The following is a 24064-nucleotide window of genomic DNA, read 5'->3' as shown; positions in this document are numbered from 1 at the left end:
GATTCTTTTTGTTTGCATGTCTGGGTTGGTGTTTGCAAGTCCAAGTTGGGTATTCAGACATACGTTTTTTAGATTTTCGTGGGTGTTTGGTTCCCGGGGTTTATTATTTGAGAAGTTAACTTTAGTATTTCGTGATTTGTCGTGCCTGAAATCATGAGTTAGAATAGTTAATTAGCTGTTTGGGTTTTTAGACCTAGTTTTTTAGATTTTCGTGGGTGTTAGGTTCCAGGGATTTATTATTTGAAAAGTTAACTTTAGTATTTCATAGTTTGACTTGCCTGAAATTATGAATTAGAATATTTAATTGGCTGTTTGGGGATTTTCAGACCTAGGTTTTTTAGATTTTCGTGTGTGTTTGACTCCTGGGGTTTATTATTTGAGAAGTTAACTTTAATATTTTGTGGTTTTACGTGCCTGAAATCATGAATTAGAATAGTTAATTAGCTGTTTGGGTTTTCAGACCTAGTTTTTCAGATTTTCGTGGGCGTTAGGTTCCTGGGATTTATTATTTGAGAATTTAACTTTAGTATTTCGTATTTGATGTGCCTGAAATCATGAATTAGAATAGTTAATTGGCTGTGTGGGGATTTTCAGACCTAGGTTTTTTAGGTTTTCGTGTGTGTTTGACTCCTGGGGTTTAATATTTGAGAAGTTAACTTTCGTATTTTGTGGTTTTATGTGCCTGAAATCATGAATTAGAATATTTAATTAGCTGTTTAGGGTTTTCAGACTTAGGTTTTTTAGATTTTCGTGGAGGTTTGACTCCTGGGGTTTATTATTTGAGAAGTTAACTTTAGTATTTTGTGGTTTTACGTGCCTGAAATCATGAATTAGAATAGTTAATTACCTGTTTAGGGTTTTCAGACCTAGGTTTTTTAGATTTTCGTTAGTGTTTGTTTCCTGGAGTTTATTATTTGAGAAGTTAACTTTAGTATTTCATGGTTTGACTTGCCTGAAATCATGAATTAGAATAGTTAATTAGCTGTTTGGGTTTTCAGACCTAGTTTTTTAGATTTTCCTGGGTGTTAGGTTCCTGGGATTTATTATTTGAGAAGTTTACTTTAGTATTTCATGGTTTGACTTGCCTGAAATCATGAATTAGAATATTTAATTGGCTGTTTGGGGATTTTCAGACCTAGGTTTTTTAGGTTTTCATGGGTGTTTGTTTCCTGGAGTTTATTATTTGAGAAGTTAACTTTAGTTTTTTGTGGTTTTACGTGCCTGAAATCATGAATTAGTATAGTTAATTAGCTGGTTGGGTTTTCTGTCCTAGTTTTTTAGATTTTCGTGGGTGTTAGGTTCCTGGGATTTATTATTTGAGAAGTTAACTTTAGCATTTCATGGTTTGACTTGCCTGAAATCATGAACTAGAATATTTAATTGGCTGTCTGGGGATTTTCAGACCTAGGTTTTTTAGGTTTTCGTTGGTGTTTGTTTCCTGGAGTTTATTATTTGAGAAGTTAACTTTAGTATTTTATAGTTTGACTTGCCTGAAATCATGAATTAGAATAGTTAATTAGCCGCTTGGGTTTTCAGACCTAGTTTTTTAGATTTTCGTGGGTGTTAGGTTCCTGGGATTTATTATTTGAGAAGTTAACTTTAGTATTTCATGGTTTGACTTGCCTGAAATCATGAATTAGAATATTTAATTGGTTGTTTGGGGATTTTCAGACCTAGGTTTTTTAGGTTTTCGTGTGTGTTTGACTCCTGGTGTTTATTTTTTGAGAAGTTAACTTTAGTATTTTGTGGTTTTACGTGCCTGAAATCATGAATTAGAATAGTTAATTAGCTGTTTATGGTTTTCAGACCTAGGTTTTTTTAGATTTTCGTGTGGGTTTGACTCCTGGGGTTTATTATTTGAGAAGTTAACTTTAGTATTTTGTGGTTTTACGTGCCTGAAATCATGAATTAGAATAGTTAATTAGCTGTTTAGGGTTTTCAGACCTAGGTTTTTTAGTTTTTAGTTGGTGTTTGTGTCCTGGAGTTTAGTTTTTGAGAAGTTAACTTTAGTATTTCATGGTTTGACTTGCCTGAAATCATTAATTAGAATAGTTAATTAGCTGTTTGGGTTTTCAGACCTAGTTTTTTAGATTTTCGCGGGTGTCAGGCTCCTGGGGTTTATTATTTGAGAAGTTAACTTTAGTATTTCCTGGTTTGACTTGGCTGAAATCATGAATTAGAATGTTTAATTGGCTGTTTGGGGATTTTCAGACCGAGGTTTTTTAGGTTTTCGTTTTTGTTTGACTCCTGGTGTTTATTATTTGAGAAGTTAACTTTAGTATTTTGTGGTTTTACGTGCCTGAAATCATGAATTAGAATAGTTAATTAGCTGTTTAGGGTTTTCAGACCTAGGTTTTTTAGATTTTCGTGGGTGTTTGTTTCCTGGGGTTTATTATTTGAGAAATTAACTTTAGTATTTCGTGGTTTGACGTGCCTGAAATCATGAATTAGAATAGTTAATTAACTGTTTGGGTTTTCAGACCTACGTTTTTTAGATTTTTTTGGGCGTATCTGATGAAATAATTTAGGTCGTATGATCAATTTAATTTATTTTTTAATGCAGTAGTTTTTCAGTAAGGACATTCGACATCCTAAAAGTGTTTAATTCAAACTTTTACCTTGACCATCGATGTTGTTAGCAGAATTTCAAAAGGATCATTTATGAGTGCTGGCGTATCTGATGAAATAATTTAGATCGTATGATCAATTTAATTTATTTTTTAATGCAGTAGTTTTTCAGTAAGGACACTCGATATCCTAAAAGTGTTTGATTCAAACTTTTACACTGAGCATCGATGTTGTTAGCAGAATTTCAAAAGGATCGTAAATGAGTGCTAGCATATCTGATGAAATAATTTAGGTCGTATGATAAATTTAATTTTTTTTTTTTTTAATACAGTAGTTTTTCAGTAAGGACACTCGATATCCTAAAAGTGTTTAATTCAAACTTTTACCTTGATCATCGATATTGTTAGAAGAATTTCTAAAGGATCTTTTATGAGTGCTGGCGTATCTGATGAAATAATTTATGTCGTATGATCAATTTAATTTTTTTTTTTAATGTAGTAGTTTTTCAGTAAGGACACTCGATAACCTAAAAGGGTTTGATTCAAAATTTTACCTTGAGAATAGATATTGCTAGCAAAATTTCAAACGGGTTGTTTGTGAGTGGTGGCGTATCTAATGAAATAATTTAGGTCGTATGATCAATTTAATTTTTTTTTAATGTAGTAGTTTTTCAGTAGGGACACTCGACATCCTAAAGGTCATTAATACAAACTTTTACCATGAGAATCGGTTTTGTTAGAAGAAGAGTGCTGGCGTATCTTAAGAATTAATTTAGGGAGTATTATCAATTTAATTTTTTTTTTTTAATGCATTATTTTATAATTAAGGAAACTGGAAAAAATACGATGGTTTGATCAAAATTTTACATTGAAAATCAGTGATGTTAGCAGAATTTAAAAAGGATCGCTTATGAGTGGTGGCGCATCTGATGAAATAATTTAGGTCGTATGATATTAGTGGTAGTTTTTTTTAAGTAAACTCGATGTTTCTCTGTGATTCAATCCCAACGTCCCCCTGTTCTGAGTGTTGAAAATGATTTCACGACATTATTTTAGTTTTTTTTTCTTGCCCCAAACTATTTTTTTTTATCAGAAACCCTTTTGAGACAAATTTGATCAACTACTTGGTGCCCCATTAAAAACGAAATTTTTGAGTTAAATAAGTAGTTTTTGTATCTTTTAAAAGAGCTTTAAGGGGTTTGAGAGATTTTTTTGTTCGGCATAGATGAAAGGTCTAATACCTCAGTTAAGCTAAGAAGATAAACTTTGATATTGTTTTATAGTTCATTGGATTTTAAGGTTTTTTTTTAATTTCATAATATTTTTGTCAATCACCATCCTTAATCATTCCCAGTGAATGCCGAAAAAAGTCAATTTCCAGCGTTTATCAACATTATAAAGTTATGATAGTTGTTATGTTATGTTTAATACTCGTGCGCTTGATTTCATATTGATGAAGAATTTAAACACAACTTCAACTAATTATTTTTTTTTCTTCGGCATAGATGAAAGGTCCAATACCTCAGTAAAACTAAGAGGTTACATTTTGATATTGTTTGACAATTTGCTAAATTTTAAGGTTTTCTTTAGTTTCAAAATGTTTTTGTCAGTCACCATCTTTAATCATTCACAAACAATACTGAAAAAAAACCGATTTCCACTGTTTATCGACATTAAGTTGTTAAGACGGCTATTATTTCATTGAAATACGCATTTACATTTTTAATTTTCATGTTTTTGATTTTATGTTGATAAAGAATTTAAACACATCTTCAACTAGTTATTTTTTTTGTTCGGCGTAGATGAAAGGTCCAATACCTCAGTTAAACTAAGAGGTTACATTTTGACATCGTTTGACAATTTACTAAATTTTAAGGTTTTCTTATGCAAGAGTCGGAACACACATACACACAAACACACACACAAACATACACACATGTTACCAAATTCCACATTATTGCACAGAAATACCAAAATCATAGGTTAGGTTAGCCTATGTACGCGCGCGTACATAGGCATATCCTAAAAGTGTTTGATTCAAAGTTTTACATTGAGCATCGATATTGTTAGCAGAATTTCTAAAGGATCGTTTGTGAGTTCTGGCGTATCTGATAAAATAATTTAGGTCGTATGAACAATTTTTTTTTTTTAATGTATTATCTTCCAACTAAGGACACTAGATATCCTTAACGTGTTTGATTTTTACTTTTATTTTGAGCATCTATCTTGTTTGCAGAATTTCAAAGTGTCGCTTATGAGTGCTGGTGTATCGAATAAATTAACGCAGGTCGTCTGATAAATTAAATTTATTTTTTCATTCATTAGTTTTCAGTAAGGACACTCGATAACCTACAAGTGTTTGATTCAAAGTTTTACCTTGAGAATCGATGTTGTTAGAAGAATTTCAAAAGAATCGTTTAAGAGTGCCGGCGTATCTAATGAAATAATTTAGGTCGTATGATATTAGTGATAGTTTTTTTTAAGTAAACTCGATGTTTCTCTGTTATTCAATCCCAGCGTCCCCCTGCTCTGAGTGTTGAAAATGATTTCACGACATTATTTTAGTTTTTTTTTCTTGCCCCAAACTATTTTTTTTATCATGAACCCTTTTGAGATCAATTTGATCAACTACTGGTACCCATTAAAAACGAAATTTTTGAGTTAATTAAGTAGTTTTTTTATATTTCAAAAGAGCTTTCAGGGGTTTGAGAGATTTTTTTTGTTCGGCATATATGAAATGTCTAATAACTCACTTAAACTAAGGGGTTAAAGTTTGAGACTTTTTGACAATTTACTAGATTTTATTGTTGTACTTACTTTAAAAATTTTTTTGTCAATAACCCTCTTTAATAATTCACAAACAAAACTGAAGAAAACCAATTTCCAATGTTTATCGACATTAAATTGTTAAGAAGGCTATTATTTCATTTTTAATTTTCATGTTTTTGATTTTATATTTATGAAGAATTTAGACACAACTTCAACCAGTTGTTTTTTTGTTCGGCATAGTTGAAAGGTCCAATACCTCAGTTAAACTAAGAGGTTACATTTTGATATTTTTTGACAATTTACTAAATTTTAAGGTTTTCTTTAGTTTCAAAATGTTTTTGTCAGTCACCATCTTTAATTATTCACAAACAATAATGAAGAAAAACGATTTCCACTGTTTATCGACATTAAGTTGTTAAGAAGGCTATTATTTCATTGAAATACGCATTTACATTTTTAATTTTCATGTTTTTGATTTATGTTGATGAAGAATTTAAACACATCTTCAACTAGTTATTTTTTTTTTGTTCGGCATAGATGAAAGGTCCAATACCTCAGTTAAACTAAGAGGTTACATTTTGACATCGTTTGACAATTTACTAAATTTTAAGGTTTTCTTATGCAACAATCGGAACACACACACAAACACACACACAGACAGACACATAAACATACACACATGTTACCAAATTCCACATTATTGCACAGAAATACCAAAATCATATGTTAGGTTAGCCTATGTACGCGCGCGTACATAGGCTAACCTAACCTATGATTTTGGTATTTCTGTGCAATAATGTGGAATTTGGTAACATGTGTGTATGTTTGTGTGTGTGTCTGTGTGTGTGTTTGCGTGTGTGTGTTCTGACTCTTGCATAAGAAAACCTTAAAATTTAGTAAATTGTCAAACGATGTCAAAATGTAACATCTTAGTTTAACTGAGGTATTGGACCTTTTATCTATGCCGAACAAAAAAAAATAACTAGTTGAAGATGTGTTTAAATTTTTCATCAACTTAAAATCAAAAACGTGAAAACTAAAAATGCAAATGCGTATTTCCATGAAATAATAGCCTTCTTAACAACTTAATGTCCATATACAGTAGAAATCGGTTTTCTTCAGTGTTGATTTTTAATAATTGAAAATTTTGAAGTACAAAAACATTTAGTAAATAAAGAAAACCTTAAAATTTAGTAAATTGTAAAAATACATCAAAATGTAACCTCTTAGTTTAACTGAGGCATTGTACTTTTCATCTATGACAAACAAAAAAACAAACATTTGAAATTGTGTCTAAATTCTTCATCAATATAAAATCAAAAACATGAAAATTAAAAATGAAATAATAGCCTTCTTAATAATTAAATGTCGATAAACAGTGGAAATTGGTTTTCTTCAGTCTTGTTTATGAATGATTAAAGATGGTGACTGACAAAAACATTTTGAAACTAAAGAAAACCTTAAATTTTAGTAAATTGTCAAACAATTTCAAAATGTAACCTCTTAGTTTAAGTGAGGTATTGGACCTTTCATCTATGCCGAACAAAATAAATCTCTCAAACCCCTTAAAGTTCTTTTAAAAGATACAAAAACTACTTATTTAACTCTAAAATTTCGTTTTTAATGGGCACCAAGTAGTTGATCAAATTGATTTCAAAAGGGTTCATGATAAAAAAAAAATAGTTTGGGGCAAGAAAAAAAAAACTAAAATAATGTCGTGAAATCATTTTCAACACTCAGAGCAGGGGGACGTTGGGATTGAATCATAGAGAAACATCGAGTTTACTTAAAAAAAAATACCACTAATATCATACGACCTAAATTATTTCATCAGATACGCCAGCACTCATAAACGATCCTTTTGAAATTCTTCTAACAACATCGATTCTCAAGGTAAAAGTTTGAATCAAACACTTTTTTGGTTATCGAGTGTCCTTACTGAAAAACTACTGCATTAAAAAAAAAAATTAAATTGATCATACGACCTAAATTATTTCATCAGATACGCCAGCACTCACAAACGATACTTTTGAAATTTTGCTAACAATATCGATGCTCAAGATAAAAGTTTGAATCAAACCCTTTTAGTTTATCGAATATCCTTACTGAAAAACTACTGCATTAAAAAAAAAATTAAATTGATAATACGACCTAAATTATTTCATCAGATACGCCAGCACTAATAAACGATCCTTTTGAAATTCTGCTAACAATATCGATGCTCAAGGTAAAAGTTTGAATCAAACACTTTTAGGATATGCCTATGCACGCGCTTGTACATAGGCTAACCTAACCTATGATTTTTGTATTTCTGTGCAATAATGTGGAATTTGGTAACATGTGTGTATGTTTGTATGTGTGTCTGTGTGTGTTTGTGTGTGTGTGTTCTGACTCTTGCATAAGAAAACCTTAAAATTTAGTAAATTGTCAAACGATGTCAAAATGTAACCTCTTAGTTTAACTGAGGTATTTGAAATTTTATCGATGCCGAAGAGAAAAAAATAACGATCTGAAGATGTGTTTAAATTCTTCATCAACTTAAAATCAAAAACATGAAAATTAAAAATGTAAATGCGTATTTCCATGAAATAATAGCCTTCTTAACAACTTAATGTCGATAAACAGTGGAAATCGGTTTTCTTCAGTATTGTTTGTGAATGATTAAAGATGTTGACTGGCAAAAACATTTTGAAACTAAAGAAAAACTTAAAATTTAGTAAATTTTCAAACAATATCAAAATGTAACCTCTTAGTTTAACTGAGGTATTGGACCTTTCATCTATGCCGAAGAAAAAAATAACTAGTTGAAGTTGTGTTTAAATTCTTCATCACTATAAAATCAAAAACGTGAAAATTAAAAATGAAATAATAGCCTTCTTAACACTTTAATGTCGATAAACAGTGGAAATTGGTTTTCTTCAGTATTGTTTGTGAATGATTAAAGATGGTGACTGACAAAAACATTTTGAAACTAAAGAAAACCTTAAAATTTAGTAAATTGTCAAACAATATCAAAATGTAACCTCTTAGTTTAAGTGAGGTATTGGACCTTTCATCTATGCCGAACAAAAAAATCTCTCAAACCCCTTAATGCTCTTTCAAAAGATACAAAAACTACTTATTTAACTCAAAAATTTCGTTTTTAATGGGGCACCAAGTAGTTGATCAAATTTGTCTCAAAAGGGTTTCTGATAAAAAAAAATAGTTTGGGGCAAGAAAAAAAAACTAAAATAATGTCGTGAAATCATTTTCAACACTCAGAACAGGGGGACGTTGGGATTGAATCATAGAGAAACATCGAGTTTACTTAAAAAAACTATCACTAATATCATACGACCTAAATTATTTCATCAGATACGCCAGCATATCATACGACCTAAACTATTTCATCAGATATGCCAGCACTCATAAACTATCCTTTTGAAATTCTGCTAACAATATCGATGCTCAAGGTAAAAGTTTGAATCAAACACTTTTAGGATATCGAGTGTCCTTACTGAAAAACTACTGTATTAAAAAAAATAAATTAAATTTATCATACGACCTAAATTATTTCATCAGATACGCTAGCACTCATAAACGATCCTTTTGAAATTCTGCTAACAACATCGATGCTCAATGTTTAAGTTTGAATCAAACACTTTCAGGATATCGAGTGTCCTTACTGAAAAACTACTGCATTAAAAAATAAATTAAATTGATCATACGATCTAAATTATTTCATTAGAAACGCCAGCACTCATAAATGATCCTTTTGAAATTCTGCTAACAACATAGATGGTCAAGGTAAAAGTTTGAATTAAACACTTTTAGGATATCGAATGTCCTTACTGAAAAAAAACTGCATTAAAAAATAAATTAAATTGATAATACGACCTAAATTATTTCATCAGATACGCCCACGAAAATCTAAAAAACGTAGGTCTGAAAACCCAAACAGTTAATTAACTATTCTAATTCATGATTTCAGGCATGTCAAACCACGAAATACTAAAGTTAACTTCTCAAATAATAAACCCCAGGAAACAAACACCCACGAAAATCTAAAAAACCTAGGTCTGAAAACCCTAAACAGCTAATTAACTATTCTAGTTCATGATTTCAGGCACGTAAAACCACAAAATACTAAAGTTAACTTCTCAAATAATAAACCCCAGGAGTCAAACATACACGAAAACCTAAAAAACCTAGGTCTGAAAATCCCCAAACAGCCAATTAAATATTCTAATTCATGATTTCAGCCAAGTCAAACCACGAAATACTAAAGTTAACTTCTCAAATAATAAACCCCAGGAACCTAACACCCACGAAAATCTAAAAAACTAGGTCTGAAAACCCAAACAGCTAATTAACTATTCTAATTCATGATTTCAGGCACGTCAAACCATGAAATACTAAAGTTAACTTCTCAAATAATAAACTCCAGGAAACAAACACCCACGAAAATCTAAAAAACCTAGGTCTGAAAACCCTAAACTGCTAATTAACCATTCTAATTCATGATTTCAGGCACGTAAAACCACAAAATACTAAAGTTAACTTCTCAAATAATAAACCCCAGGAGTCAAACCCACACGAAAATCTAAAAAAACCTAGGTCTGAAAACCCTAAACAGCTAATTAACTATTCTAATTCATGATTTCAGGCACGTAAAACCACAAAATACTAAAGTTAACTTCTCAAACAATAAACTCCAGGAGTCAAACACTAGGTCTGAAAATCCCCAAACAGCCAATTAAATATTCTAATTCATGATTTCAGGCAAGTCAAACCATGAAATACTAGAGTTAACTTCTCAAATAATAAACCCTAGGAACCTAACACCCACGAAAATCTAAAAAACCTAGGTCTGAAAACCCAAACAGCTAATTAACTATTCTAATTCATCATTTCAGGCACGTAAAACCACAAAATACTAAAGTTAACTTCTAAAATAATAAACTCCAGGAAACAAGCACCCACGAAAACCTAAAAAACCTAGGTCTGCAAATCCCCAGACAGCCAATTAAATATTCTAATTCATGATTTCAGGCAAGTCAAACTATGAAATACTAAAGTTAACTTCTCAAATAATAAAGCCCAGGAACCTAACACCCAGGAAAATCTAAAAAACTAGGACTGAAAACCCAACCAGCTAATTAACTATTCTAATTCATGATTTCAGGCACGTAAAACCACAAAATACTAAAGTTAACTTCTCAAATAATAAACTCCGGGAAACAAACATCCACGAAAACCTAAAAAACCTAGGTCTGAAAATCCCCAAACAGCCAATTAAATATTCTAATTCATGATTTCAGGCAAGTCAAACCATGAAATACTAAAGTTAACTTCTCAAATAATAAATACCAGGAACCTAACACCCATGAAAATCTAAAAAACTATGTCTGAAAATCCCCAAACAGCCAATTAACTATTCTAATTCATGATTTCAGGCACGTCAAATCACGAAATACTAAAGTTAACTTCTCAAATAATAAACCCCAGGAACCCAAAACCCATGAAAATCTAAAAAACTATGTCTGAAAACTCAAACAGCTAATTAACTATTCTAATTCATGATTTCAGGCCTGTCAAATCACGAAATACTAAAGTTAACCTCTCAAATAATAAACTCCAGGACACAAACACCAACGAAAATCTAAAAAACCTAGGTGTGAAAACCCTAAACAGGTAATTAACTATTCTAATTCATGATTTCAGGCACGTAAAACCATAAAATACTAAAGTTAACTTCTCAAATAATAAACCCCAGGAGTCAAACATCCACGAAAATCTAGAAAACCTAGGTCTGAAAACCCTAAACAGCAAATTAATTATTCTAATTCATGATTTCAGGCACGTAAAACCACAAAATACTAAAGTTAACTTCTCAAATAATAAATCCCAGGAGTCAAACACACGCGAAAACCTTAAAAACCTAGGTCTGAAAATCCCCAAACAGTCAACTAAATATTCCAATTCATGATTTCAGGCACGTCAAATACGAAATACTAAAGTTAACTTCTCAAATAATAACACCCAGGAACCTAACGCTCACGAAAATCTAAAAAACTAGTTTTAAAAACCCCAACAGCTTATTAACTATTCCAATTCATGTTTTCAGGCACGTAATACCACAAAATACTTAAGTTAACTTCCCAAATAATAAACTCCAGGAGTCAAACACACACGAAAATCTAAAAAACCTAGGTCGGAAAATCCCCAAACAGCCAATTAAATATTCTAATTCATGATTTCAGGCAAGTGAAACTATGAAATACTAAAGTTAACGTCTCAAATAATAAATCACAGGAACCTAACACCCACGAAAATCTAAAAAACTAGGTCTGAAAAACCAAACAGCTAATTAACTATTCTAATTCATGATTTCAGGCACGTCAAATCACGAAATACTAAAGTTAACTTCTCAAATAATAAACTTTAGGAGCCAAACACACACGAAAATCTAAAACACGTAGGTCTGAAAACCCAACTTGAACTTGCAAACACCAACCCGGACATACAAACAAAAAGAATCAGACATGTAAACAGAGAAAGACAGGCACTTTAGACATTCAAACCAACAAAGACAAATTCTTCGACTTGCAAACATCAGCCCAGGCCTTCCTCTTGAGGTAGATCCCGTTTATTTTCAATTCTGAGTATTTTTGGTTTTCCCTCCAAAATTGACCTCCCCCCGTCCTCCCCTGCCCTCAGAAATGGGGGAACGAAGGGCTTCTGAGCCTTCCCCCTTGAGGCAGATTCACGTTTATTTTCGATTCCGAGTATTTTTGGTTTTCCCTCCAAAATTGACCCCCTCCCTCTCCTGCCCCTCAGAAATGGAGGAAGGAAGGGCCTCTGAGCCTTCCCCATGAGACAGATCACGTTTATTTTCGATTCTGAGTATTTTTGGTTTTCCCTCTGAAATTGACTCCCCCTCCCCTGCCCTCAGAAATGTGGGAACGAAGGGCCTCTGAGCCTTTCCCTTGATGCAGATTCCCGTTTATTTTCGATTCTGAGTATTTTTGTTTTTCCTTACAAAATTGACCCACTCCCGCTCCTGCCCCTCAGAAAGGGAGGAACGAAGGACCCCTGAGCTTTGCCCATGAGACAGATCCCGTTTATTTTCGATTCTGAGTATTTTTGGTTTTCCCTCTGAAATTCACTCCCCCCCCTCCCCTGCCCTCAGAAATGGTGAAAAGACGGGCCTCTGAGCCTTGCCCTTTATGCAGATCCCATTTATTTTCAATTCTGACTATTTTTGGTTTTCCCGCTAAAATTGACCACCCCCCTCCCCAGCCCTCAGAAATGTGGGAACGAAGGGTCTTTGAGTCTTCCCCTTTAGGCAGATCCCGTTTATTTTCGATTCTGAGTATTTTTGGTTTTCCCTCTGAAATTGACTCCCCCTCCCCTCCCCTGCCCTCAGAAATGGGGGAACGAAGGGAATGTTAGATCCTATTTTAAATTGACGTATCACTTGTGTATTATACAGACCACATCGGAAAGGTAAAGCTAGGTCAAGTCACAATGTCTTTCTATCGTCGTTAGTCGTTTTCGTAGACTGATGATGTTTAAAATTTGTAACAAATTACCTGAGTTAACAACTCCTTCGGGGTTACCATAACTGCTAATTCATTTGAATCCTTTTTTCTCCCCCCTCATACAATACAATCACTAATTAGAATCATTCACACTCCTATTATTCAAAACATTAATTAATATCGTTCATAGTGTCCAATTTGCGAATCCCTTTTTGCAAAAATGTCAAATACTCTCTATCTTTGAAAAACTAAACCAGACTATATCCACCAAACCAGACTATACCCACCAAACCAGTCCTTTCTATAGCTTCCATAGAATTCCATATGCCATGGGAGGGAGCTCTGAATCTCTTTGAAAAGGTGTAGAGCTTCTATAGAATAACGTAGAAATTGCTATACCCCCGAGCAAATCTAGACGAAGCATACTACTCATTTGATTGAAAATTGAAAGTTCTTGTTCACTTTTTAAGAGTCAAGAGAGATCGGAGGGTAACTAGCCTCCTCCCCCTCCTCCACACCCTAAATGCATCAGATAAAAATTTTAAGATAGATGTTTTTTTTTAAAATAGTTCAAAGTTCAGATAACAAAAAACTCCGGTGTCGACACTGCCCCCCAGGGGGTAGGCCTTGTAAGTTAAGAACTTGGGGCATATACGGTTGTTATGGAAGGGATGCTCATATAAACTTCATAGAGGGCTCATTTGATTGGAAATTGAAAGCTCTAATTCACTTTTTAAAAGTCAAAAGTGATTGGGGGGCAGCTAGCCTCCCCCCCCCACTCTATTTGTTTTTTTTCCAGAGGCAGTTCATATAGAAGGGGTCGTTGTATAAACTTCAAAGGGGGCTCATTCGATTAGAAATCGAGAATTCTAGTACCATTTTTAAGAGTCAAAAGGGATCGGAGGGCAACTGCCTCCCCAAGCCCTTTTCCCCCAAATACATCTGATAAAAAATTTGAGGTAGCCATTTTTTTACAAATAGTTCAAAGATCATATAACAAAAACTCCTTTGCGTATGGCCATTTCGTCAAAAATAGTTCAAAGGTCAGATAAGAAAAACTCATGTGTCGACATAACCCCCCCAGGGCCCGCGGTAGGCGTGTTTAGTAATTCTCTGGGGGCAGAGAGGGTTCTGATGGAAGGGATGTTCGTATAAACTTCGGAGAGTGCTCATATGATTGGAAATTTAAATGTCTTGTTCACTTTTTAAGAGTCAAAAGAGATCAGAGGGCCACTAACCCCCCTCTTCGAGCCCTACTTTTCTCAGCCCCATCTGAAAGGAATTTTAAGATAGCCATTTTTTTCAAAATAATTCAACAGTCATAAAACGAAAACTCCGGTGTAGATATATCCCCCGAGGGCCCGGGGGCCGGCCTTGTAAGCTATATCCAGGGGTAGGATATGGTCCTTATGAAAAGGATGTTCGTATAAATTTCCGAGAGGGTTCATTTGAATGGAAATTAAAAGTTGTAGTTCATTTTCTCAGATTGAAAAAAGATTGGAGGGCAACCTTCCACTCCCGCCTTCCACGCCTTTGGGTTTATCGGATGGATAAACCCATCCAATAAAAATTTGAGGTGACCATTTTGTTAAAAATAGTTCAAACATCAGATATTAAAACTCCGGGGTCGACACAACCCCCCAGGGCCTAGGGACAGGCGATGTAAGTTATACTCTGGGGATGTATAGGGTTCTTATAGAAGGGATACTTATATAAACTTCAGAGAGGGCTCATTTGATTGAAAATAGAAATTTCTAGTTCACTTTTAAAGAGTCAAAAGAGACCAAAGGTTAATTAGCCCCCCCCCCCCTGCGCCCTTTTTCCCAAATCCATCTGATAAAAATTTTGACATAGCCATTTTGTTAAAAATAGTTCAAACATCAGATAGTAAAAACTCCGAGGTTGACACAAACCCCTTTTTTCACTTTGATATTGTTACTTTGATACCAGTTTTGATACTTTGATGAGCATTTGATTTTTTTCTAAAGTTTTATTTTGAAATAAAGAATTTTTAAAAAGTTGAAACTTTTTGCAGTCAAAAATTAATTAAAAAGAAATTTCCGAAAAATAAGTTGTTCAAAGAAAATTAAAGGCCATTTAAAACTTAAGCTCAGCAGATACAAATACCTTTTAAAATTCAAACTTAAAACGACCAGAAATTACTATTAAAGAATAAATGAAACCCAAAACGAACAGAAATTAAATAAACAATCTTAGCAAAAACATACAACAAGTAATACTATAAATGAATAAATAGATCTGTAAGCGATTAATGTATAGATTGAATATGAAAATCAAGATTATGACTAAAAATAAAATTTTCCTATTGAGGTATAAATGAAACTTTAAAAGAATAGAAATTGAATAGATGATCAATGCAAACAAACATACAATAGATATTACTGTAAATTAATAAATTATTCTTAAAACGAGTGAAACTTAAATTGAATATGCAAATCAAGCTTGAAACGAACAAAAATCACTACAAACAAGAGTTTGGGTATGACCTCCTTCTCTCACTGTAAACGTCTAAAACCTACATCTTGAACAGTCTTGGAAAGTATAAATAACATCAAATTGAATATTTGATGTATAATGATATTAATCGTTAAAAGATCCATCAGTTCAAGAATTTATTTCACTATAATTTTATTTTTATTTTCAATGCTGTAAGAACTGGAAAAGAAAATATTTGTAATATAGGCCTAATTCGTTTTCAGTTAAGCGCCAATGACGCAGTAGGCTTTTGGTTTTTATTTACAGTTAAGAAAGGAGGCAGTATCCAAACACATGTTTGTAGTGAAACTATCTTCGTCTTGAACAACTTGAAAAAGAGCTAATAAATTAAAATGAATATTTGATGCATAATGATATTAATTGCTGAAAGCTCATCAGTTCAAAATGTTACTATAATTTTAATGTTTATTCTCAATATTAGGCCTAAGTACAAAAGAAAATATTTGTCATAAAATTGGTTTTCAGTAAAGCACCAATGACGCAGTAGGTTTTAGACTTTTACAATGAGAGAAGGAGGTTATACCCAAACTCTTGTTTGTAGTGATTTTTGTTCATTTCAAGCTTCATTTGCATATTTAATTTAAGTTTCACTCGTTTTAAGATTTATTTCTACAGGAATAAGTTTATTTTTAAATACTCTCAAATAAAAAGAGCAATTAAATTGCATGCAAAATGAAACGAAATACAATAAATTTTAAATGACAAGGATTTCTGGCTAAGGGATCAATTTATTTAATTATTATGCATTTAATCTTAAAAGAAAATCAAACTCAAACCATAATTACAGGAAGATTTATTGCTTCCGTAGATTATAACAGATAAAGACTTGTCTCTATGCAATTTCCTACGCTTTAGAATAATTTATAGAAGGAGTAGAGATACTCAGAAATCATCCTGCCTGCATAGATACCACGTTTTGATTTTATAACGGCCATGTAAAATGTACCTCTTTCAGAACAGGACAATTCTCCCTCCCTTGAACTTATATCCTTTATATATTCAGACATTAAGAAACAACAGAATTACAAAAGAAAAACTGTGCAATTTCCTACGCTTTAGAATGGTTTATAGAAGGAGTAGAGATACTCAGAAATCATCCTGCCTGCATAGATACCACGTTTTGATTTTGTAACAGCCATTTAAAGTGTACCTCTTTCAGAAAACGACAATTGTTCATCCCTCGAACTTATAGCCTTTATATATTTAGACATTAAAACCAAGTAGAATAGCGAAAGAAAAACAAAATTTAAACTTACTATCTAGCTTCCCAATTAACCCTCTTTCTTTTTAGTGTCCAATATAACTAAATAAAATGAACAGGTTTTTTATGCTGCTTCTAAATATATAAAAAAAAAATCAGTTTATTGTTACCCACCCAAAACCAAAAATCTGAGAAAATTTGCCTGATTTTTGAAAAAAGGGGAAACACCCCCAAAAAAGCAAACGATCTTATTGAAGATCTTTTTATTAGATACATCATATCAGAAAACCCTATTATAGAGGTTTCAAGCACCAATTTTCAAAATGTGGAATTTAGTAATTTTTTTGAGAAGAAACGTCGTCGATGAATGTTTAATTGTTTCGTTTTTCACAGGGGTGATTGTATCAAACCAAAGGTCCAAGATAATTGGGAGGGAGCTCATTCAAACGTGAATTTAAAGGTTTTTTTAAAGTCGCCATACAGATTGGGCCAGCGGAAAGTCTTGTTTTCTTGGTATTTTAGGGCACCAAACTACGACTTTACCACGAAGAGGACGAATTTGCAATCAATTTGAAATCCTGAGAAGCTAATTGATTTAAAAGTATCAACTGTAGCTTAGGTTTTCCAGTTGCAAAAGAAGTAATGCCACACGGTGGCAGTACTGGATTCAACCAAGTTGATTCGCTTTATTTGTAATGAAAACAGGCTACGTTTGGTGATCTGTAATTGCGTATCAGCTATAATGAGGGGGGGGTGAGTCATTGTTTAGGGGTGGGGAAGGTAGATTATGAAAAACGTATATTTTAATGGACAAACTGCTTACTCTTCATGAGGCTTCAGATAAATATTGAAAGAGGTAGGGGGGAGTAGGAATTAATTAAATTGTTTCTCGATTCAGCTAATATGTTACATTCCCACATCTACCAGCACAAAGGTGGAAAATGCAAGGCAGGTTATAATTAGCCCCGCCAGGAAATTTCTTTGGGGTGGCAAATACCGCTAGGAACTTGTTTTTCAGCAATTTTAAATGGTGCTATTTTCTTTTTCTATTTTTACGAAGTACTTTAAAGTACCTTACTTTAGTTGAAAAACCTTTTCTATTTGTTTAATTACATTTTATGAGACTGTAAAGTTTTGTGAATACAAGACTTTTGGTAACACAGAAAAACGATCAATATTTCAATGATCTCTGTTTGCATTTTGAGTGGTAATCAAACAGCTCGAGGTAACGAACTGTAAGTAAGGAGTGACCCGGTTCAGTAGTAACCGTAACTGTAAAAAATGGAATATTGATATCAGTAGGTATGTAAAAAGAATTAGCTAATTTTTCTGCTTCCAAATATATAAGTTCCGTTCAGTTGAGTTTTACCCATAAAAGGCTACGAGCCTGAGAATACTTGTCTGATTTTTGAAAAAAGGAAGAAAGACCCCCTCGAAGTCATAGAATTTTTATGAAAATCACACCGTCGGATTCAGCGTGTGAGTCGAGAGAGGGCTAATTCTAACGGAAATGAAAATTTCTAGTACCCTTTTTAAGCCACCATAAAAACTGGAGGGCAACTAGGCCCCCTCCCACGCCACTTATTTCCCAAAATCGTCCGATGAAAATTTTGAGATAGCTTTTTCTCCAGCATAGTTGAAAGGCCCAATAACTATGTCCTTAGAGACAAAATGACCCCTACAGCCCCTGGGGAAATGTTTTAAAGTTATAAGATTTACCTATTGTTGTATTTGTTGTTGGGAAGTATACATACATTTTTCAAGTCGGGAGAGAAGGATGAATTTTCTGCTGGAAGGATTTTGCACGAACTTTCCATGGAGAGGGAAGTTCCCAGGGCGTGAATTTTTCAGGGAAAAATTTACACTGGGTGAATTTGCAAGAATTCCTATACGAAATTCGTCTTTATATGTCTTGCTTTTTCTTTACCGATTCAGTTTTAGCCGTGGAAGTGTTAAGGGTAATTGTCCGGGGTAAATTTTCGCCAGGACTGAATTGCCCAGATGATATTTCTGTGGAAAAGGGGATTTTTCCGTGGAGTAGGAGCCAAGTATCCTGGCTATATTTAAAAAAAAGATCAGAAATTAAGTAAAAAAAAAGTTTTTTCAACTGAAATTAAGAAGTAAAATTGAAACTTAAAACGAAAAGAAACTTTTACGCATGCTAGGGGTTGCCCCTCCTGAACACCTTATCCTTTACGCCTTAATTTGAATTTTGTCCCAATCTTTTAAAAACGACTGAAACACAAGGGCCGCTTAATTAGAACAATAGATAGCCAATTTTAAAGGGCCGAAAAACTGTAGCGTGAAGAGCGAGGTGTCGAGGAGGGGGGCAGCCCCCCAAATATACGTAATAGTTTCTGTTCGTTTTAAGTTTTAATGTTGCTCCTTACTTTCAGTTAAAGAAACTTTTTTTTATTTATTTAATGAAGCTTAGAGACAAACATTTTTCTAAAAGCAATGGAAAAAATATGTCGATTAAAGTAAAAATGTATAAAAATGAAAAAAAGTAATTAATTACAAAAATAATACACAAAACAATAGCCTACTTACAAAAACTAAGGTATAAACTCCCAGCATTCAGTTCTGTTGAGCAATGCCGAAGCATTGTGACGGATATTTTTTTAACAATATTGACAGTTTTGAACTTGGTTATCAAACACCAAAATATCTAATGACTTTAGACTCAATTGTTTATAAAAAGTAAAGCATTATCAAAGTAGTTTGTTCAAAGTAAAACATTAAAACTAAAATAAAGAAAATTAAATAAACATTTTTAATTCAACATTTTTAGAATACCAAAAACCCCATATATATTTGACGCCTTTATGCTTCAGAATAGTAAAAAAATTAAATCTTTTTCAAAGTGACGACTAGATAAATACAATCACTCCTGGAAAAAAAAATAAATGATAATAAAACACAAAAAAAAACGATCCGTTCAGGGGGAAAATACAAAAATTTCCAGCATTCCGTTCAGGGGAAACATTTCTGATTATAATGGCTTCATATATCAGCTCATGGGTACTCTTGCAATGCAAGCAGAAGTGTCTTACAGCAATGTAAGCAAAAGTGGACGGCATATTTTTACCGAAATTGCCACTTATTAAGTTATTATCCTTTTGTTTTCTAAAATTAAACGAACTTTCTTGTGTACTAATAGCTGCAATAATTACTAATAAACAAATACATATGTAGGATCACCATAAAAAGCTGATTCTTTGATTGAATGTTATCAATACTTAGGCTCTTACATTTTCGTTATTGATAAGGATCGTTATTTACTTACCATTCATTACTATAAAGAATTTTATTATTTTTTTGTTACTTCAACCAAATCCTATAGAACAATGGTTCGTGGGAAATTAGAAACGGCTCACTCAGTCACAAATTAGGACTTAAATCTTCCTTATTAAGGGTCAAAATCAGTTGGCATGCTGCCAACAATGGCGCAACACACATTTTTTCCATGTTTTTTCCCTATTCTGCTCTTTTTCCTTTGGTTTCCCAAATTTCCAGGGAGGGGTCCATGCCCCCCCCCCCTCGTGCCGGTGCCCATGGCAATAGACAAATCTAGCATGTCAAAACATGTTTCAAAAACTTGCCAGTTCATTTGTTGTGATTTCTACAATCGTATTGCAAATGAACTCCCAAACATTTGTTTTTGGTGAACAAGCAACCCCAAAGAAGGCTTAGAGATGTTTCATATGATGTAAAAATAGTCATTTAGTGTACAGTTTTGGATATGCTAATTTGTGCATTGAAATTCATGGTCAAATATTGAATATTGACATTGTTACTCATATATTCTCCATTTGCTACTTTTACATGAAATTATTTAATATTAGTAATTTATTATTCTTTAAATGTTTGCACTTTTACACTGAACCTCTTTTATCTTGACCTTGTAACTATATATAGCAATATAAGTATAGGAATATTACAAATCCTGCTGTTACTTTTTACTACTTATATTCTTATTACTACTGACTATTACTTCTTTTTTTTTATTTCTCTGACCCATCTTTTTTGGTTATCTTTTCAGGATATTCAGAAGTTTGATTTTTTTTTTCTAAAAATGCATTGTATTCTCTTTTCTCACTCTTAAAAATAGTTGCGAAATGGAGCTTTTGATCTCAAAATAGTTTTCATTGTATTTTGAACGCTTAAAAATCCCTGAATTTTGTATTCTTATTCTGGAAACCAGCACATGGAATCTGAAATAGTCCCCTTTTAGCTGGAAAGAAAATTTTTTGGTAAAACTTTGCTTTTTGTATTCTTCTTTCTAATCAATCAGTCCTGAATGACATCCAGTCATTTTGAGTTTCTGCATCCACTCCAGATTTGATTCGTAAATGAAAAACCTTACTTAAGTATTACTTGTATAGGTCCTTAATTTTGGTTTGACATATTCTCACAGTTTTCTGTATTTTTAGTCTGAAGACGTCGCTACTGAAATGGAGGCCTGATTATGATTCAGCTGCTCACGCCTATTCAGAAGCTGGTTTGTAAAGTATTTCTTTCTTCTGCCCACAGTTTATAGAATTATCCAGTAAGTTTATCGCAGATCATTTCTGGTCTTCATTCTCGGTATGAACAAAAAGCTCCTCCCACTTCTTTCTGCATTACCGGGTTAGTCTGTTTCCGATTGTTTCCAACAAAGTGCATTATTCGTAATAGCTGGTTTCCTCTTGTTTCCGATTATATCACAGTCTGACTTGTCTACCCGTGAAAAGATCTGATGCCGCCTATGTTTCTATCTGCAAAAACGTTCTCTGGAGCACTCGCACCTTGGTCCGGGTTTTTATAATGGGTGAGATAGGGAAATATCATACTGGATAATTACATAAACTGTGCTTCTGCCTATAAAATACAATTCCCATGCATGCTTAGCTACATATCAATGTGTAAGCATAAGCATTGTTGACCAATCATAAATGGCTTTGTCTTTTTAGTAACCCTGATTGGCCCAAAGTGATGATGTCTACACATTAATATCTAGCAAAGCCTACATGAGAATGGGGCATATCCAATACGAAATCTTGAAAGAACATAAGGAAGCGTTAAAAACACTTACCATAGTATTGCAGCTGTCTCTTGATGTTTACAACACCATGTCATTAGGTTACTTAAAAGTATATTGGTGAAGCAGAGCAACTTTAAGACGATTTGAACTGGTAAAGTACTCATTCGCCTCAAACAGGCCTAATGAGTACCGGGAGTGAATCTTAAGTGGATTTCGCAGGGAGGGGTTCAAAGAACTCGGCTTGAAATCTACAGAAAAGATGGCCACATAATTAATATTGTACATTTTTTATTCTAGAAAGATAGTTATTTTGAATAATTATGTTTCGTTTGAAAGGTAAATACACTAAATGAGCCCACTAATTTGCAGTAAGTCACTTATTTATTGGTGAGTCTACTTCTCCCCAAAATGCATCTGACCTTCTCAAAACTTACCTGAAAAATTGCAACTATAATCAGCATACCCTAAAGTTGAGAAAACAACACATGAACTTGAAAAGTTAGCTGCTAATTCTCTATAGCATTGTGATGCATGTTTTCGTGAATAGACTTCTTAACCATTTCTAGTCTTCCTACTATTGTCCAATCTTGCAATTACGTTTATTACCCCCCAAACATTGTTATATATAATAAATAAAAAGAATAAAGATAAAATAGTCCCGTGTCATTAATGGTGCACAGGATGTCGAATCGATGTTTTAGTTGCTGTATTTCAAACAGTTCATGGTAACAAACTGTAAGTAAGGAGCAACACGGCTCAATAATAACCAAAACACTGAAAACAGAGTTTTGATAATAATAGATATATCAAAAGAATTGAATTTTTATGCTGATTCAAAATATTTTAAGTTAATTAAGTTTAACATTACCCATCAAAAGTTACAAGACTGAGAAAAATAGCCCAATTTTGAAAAAAGGGGGAAACGCCCCCAAAACGTCAAGTGATCTAATGAATATCACACCATCAGATTCAGCATATCAGAGAAATCTACTGTAGAAGTTCCAAGCTCCTGTATACAAAAATGTGGAATTTTACATTTTATTTTCCAGAAGAAAGATCATGGATGCATATTTATTTAGTTATTTATTTTGTTGTTTTTTTCCAGGGGTGATCATATTGAACCTGGGATCCTAGAAGATCGAGAGAGGGCTCACTTTATCGGAAATCTAAAGTTCTAGTACCCGTTTTAAGTAAACAAAAAGATTGGAGAGTAGCTAGCCTCTCTCCCATGCCCCTTTTTCCTCAAAGTTGTCCGATCAAGATTTTGAGATGGCTATTTTGTTCAACATAGTTGAAAGGTCCATTAACTTTTTCTTTTGGGATAACATTACCCCCCCCCCCCCCCAGGTCTTGGGGAAAGGGCTGTTAGTTATGAAATTTACCCATACATATAGCATTTGTTATTGGATAGTATACAAATATATTTTTTTTGGTGGGGGGGGGGGGAGAATTTCGCTTGATGGGAATAACTACAGTGTAAATTTTCCGGGGGTGAGCTTTCCAGCAAAAATTTTACAGTAGAAGAATTTGCCAGAATTTCTTCGCGAAATTCTTTTCATTTGTCTTACACTGTCTTTGCAAACTAAATTTAACATTTGGAGTTGTTCTAGAGGAAATTTTCACCGGACTTGGATTGTCTGGAGGACTTTTCCATGCAGGGGGGGGATTTCCGTGGGAGTAATTCTGTAGGGAAGAATTTTCCTCAGGAGAAATTCTCCATGGGAGAATTTTCCACAGGAGAAATTCTCTATGGGTGAATTTTCCGCGGGAGCGACAAACTACTGGTGGTGGGGGGATTTCCTGGAAAAATTTTTAACGGAGGGGAGATACCCAACATGATTTGAAAAAAGTCAGTAATTAAAGCATTTTTCAAGTGAAAGTATGCTAAGAAGAACTTTTTAGGTGGAGTCGTCTGAAAAAAAAACCGTGCGGGATTTTCAGAGAGGATGGAATTGTCCGGGTGGATTTTTTAGGGGGGGGGGGTATTTTTCGTGGGAGGAACTTTACCTGATGGGAGGGAATTTTCCATGATGGGAAGCTGGATTCCTCGGCATTACTTGAAAAACGAACAGAAATCGACTATAAAAAGAACAGATTTTTTTTTTTTCAACTGAAAGTAAGAAGCAACATTGAAACTTAAAACGAATAGAAATTATTACACATGTGAGGGGGGTTGTCCCTCCTCCTAATTCTTTGAGAACAATTCCTGAAACTCAATGGCTGTTTATTTAAAATAAGAAGCTTTTTTATGAATTTTAAAATATTTTAGCGTGAAGAGCGAGGTATTGAGGCAACCCCCCTCATATACGGAATAGTTTCTATTTGTTTTAACTTTCAGTGTTGCTCCTTACTTTCAGTTGAAAAAACTTGTTTGTTTTTTTACTATTTAATTTTTATAGGAGCAGGTTGCAGGTTTTGTGGCAGCAGTAATCCTCGATCCCATATTGTCAAGCAGAGAATCAAT

General features: G+C 33.3%; 1 protein-coding gene across 1 annotated transcript in view; it reads left to right on the top strand.

The window, feature by feature from the left end:
- LOC148952399 (gamma-soluble NSF attachment protein-like) overlaps positions 1 to 24064 on the top strand; it is an 86859-nt gene that overhangs the window by 14044 nt on the left and 48751 nt on the right. The window contains exon 2 of the mRNA XM_089089857.1: positions 21011 to 21078. Within this exon, the coding sequence (XP_088945983.1) occupies positions 21011 to 21078 (68 nt within the window). The remainder of the gene's footprint in view (positions 1 to 21010; positions 21079 to 24064) is intronic.

This window comes from Artemia sp. Qi Xiang Cuo, chromosome 5 (assembly GCF_049724085.1).
Source record: "Artemia sp. Qi Xiang Cuo chromosome 5, ASM4972408v1, whole genome shotgun sequence".
Classification (NCBI taxonomy): Eukaryota; Metazoa; Arthropoda; class Branchiopoda; order Anostraca; family Artemiidae; genus Artemia; species Artemia sp. Qi Xiang Cuo.
Note: the sequence above shows the minus strand (reverse complement) of the source record. Positions and strands in the feature narration are given on the sequence as shown.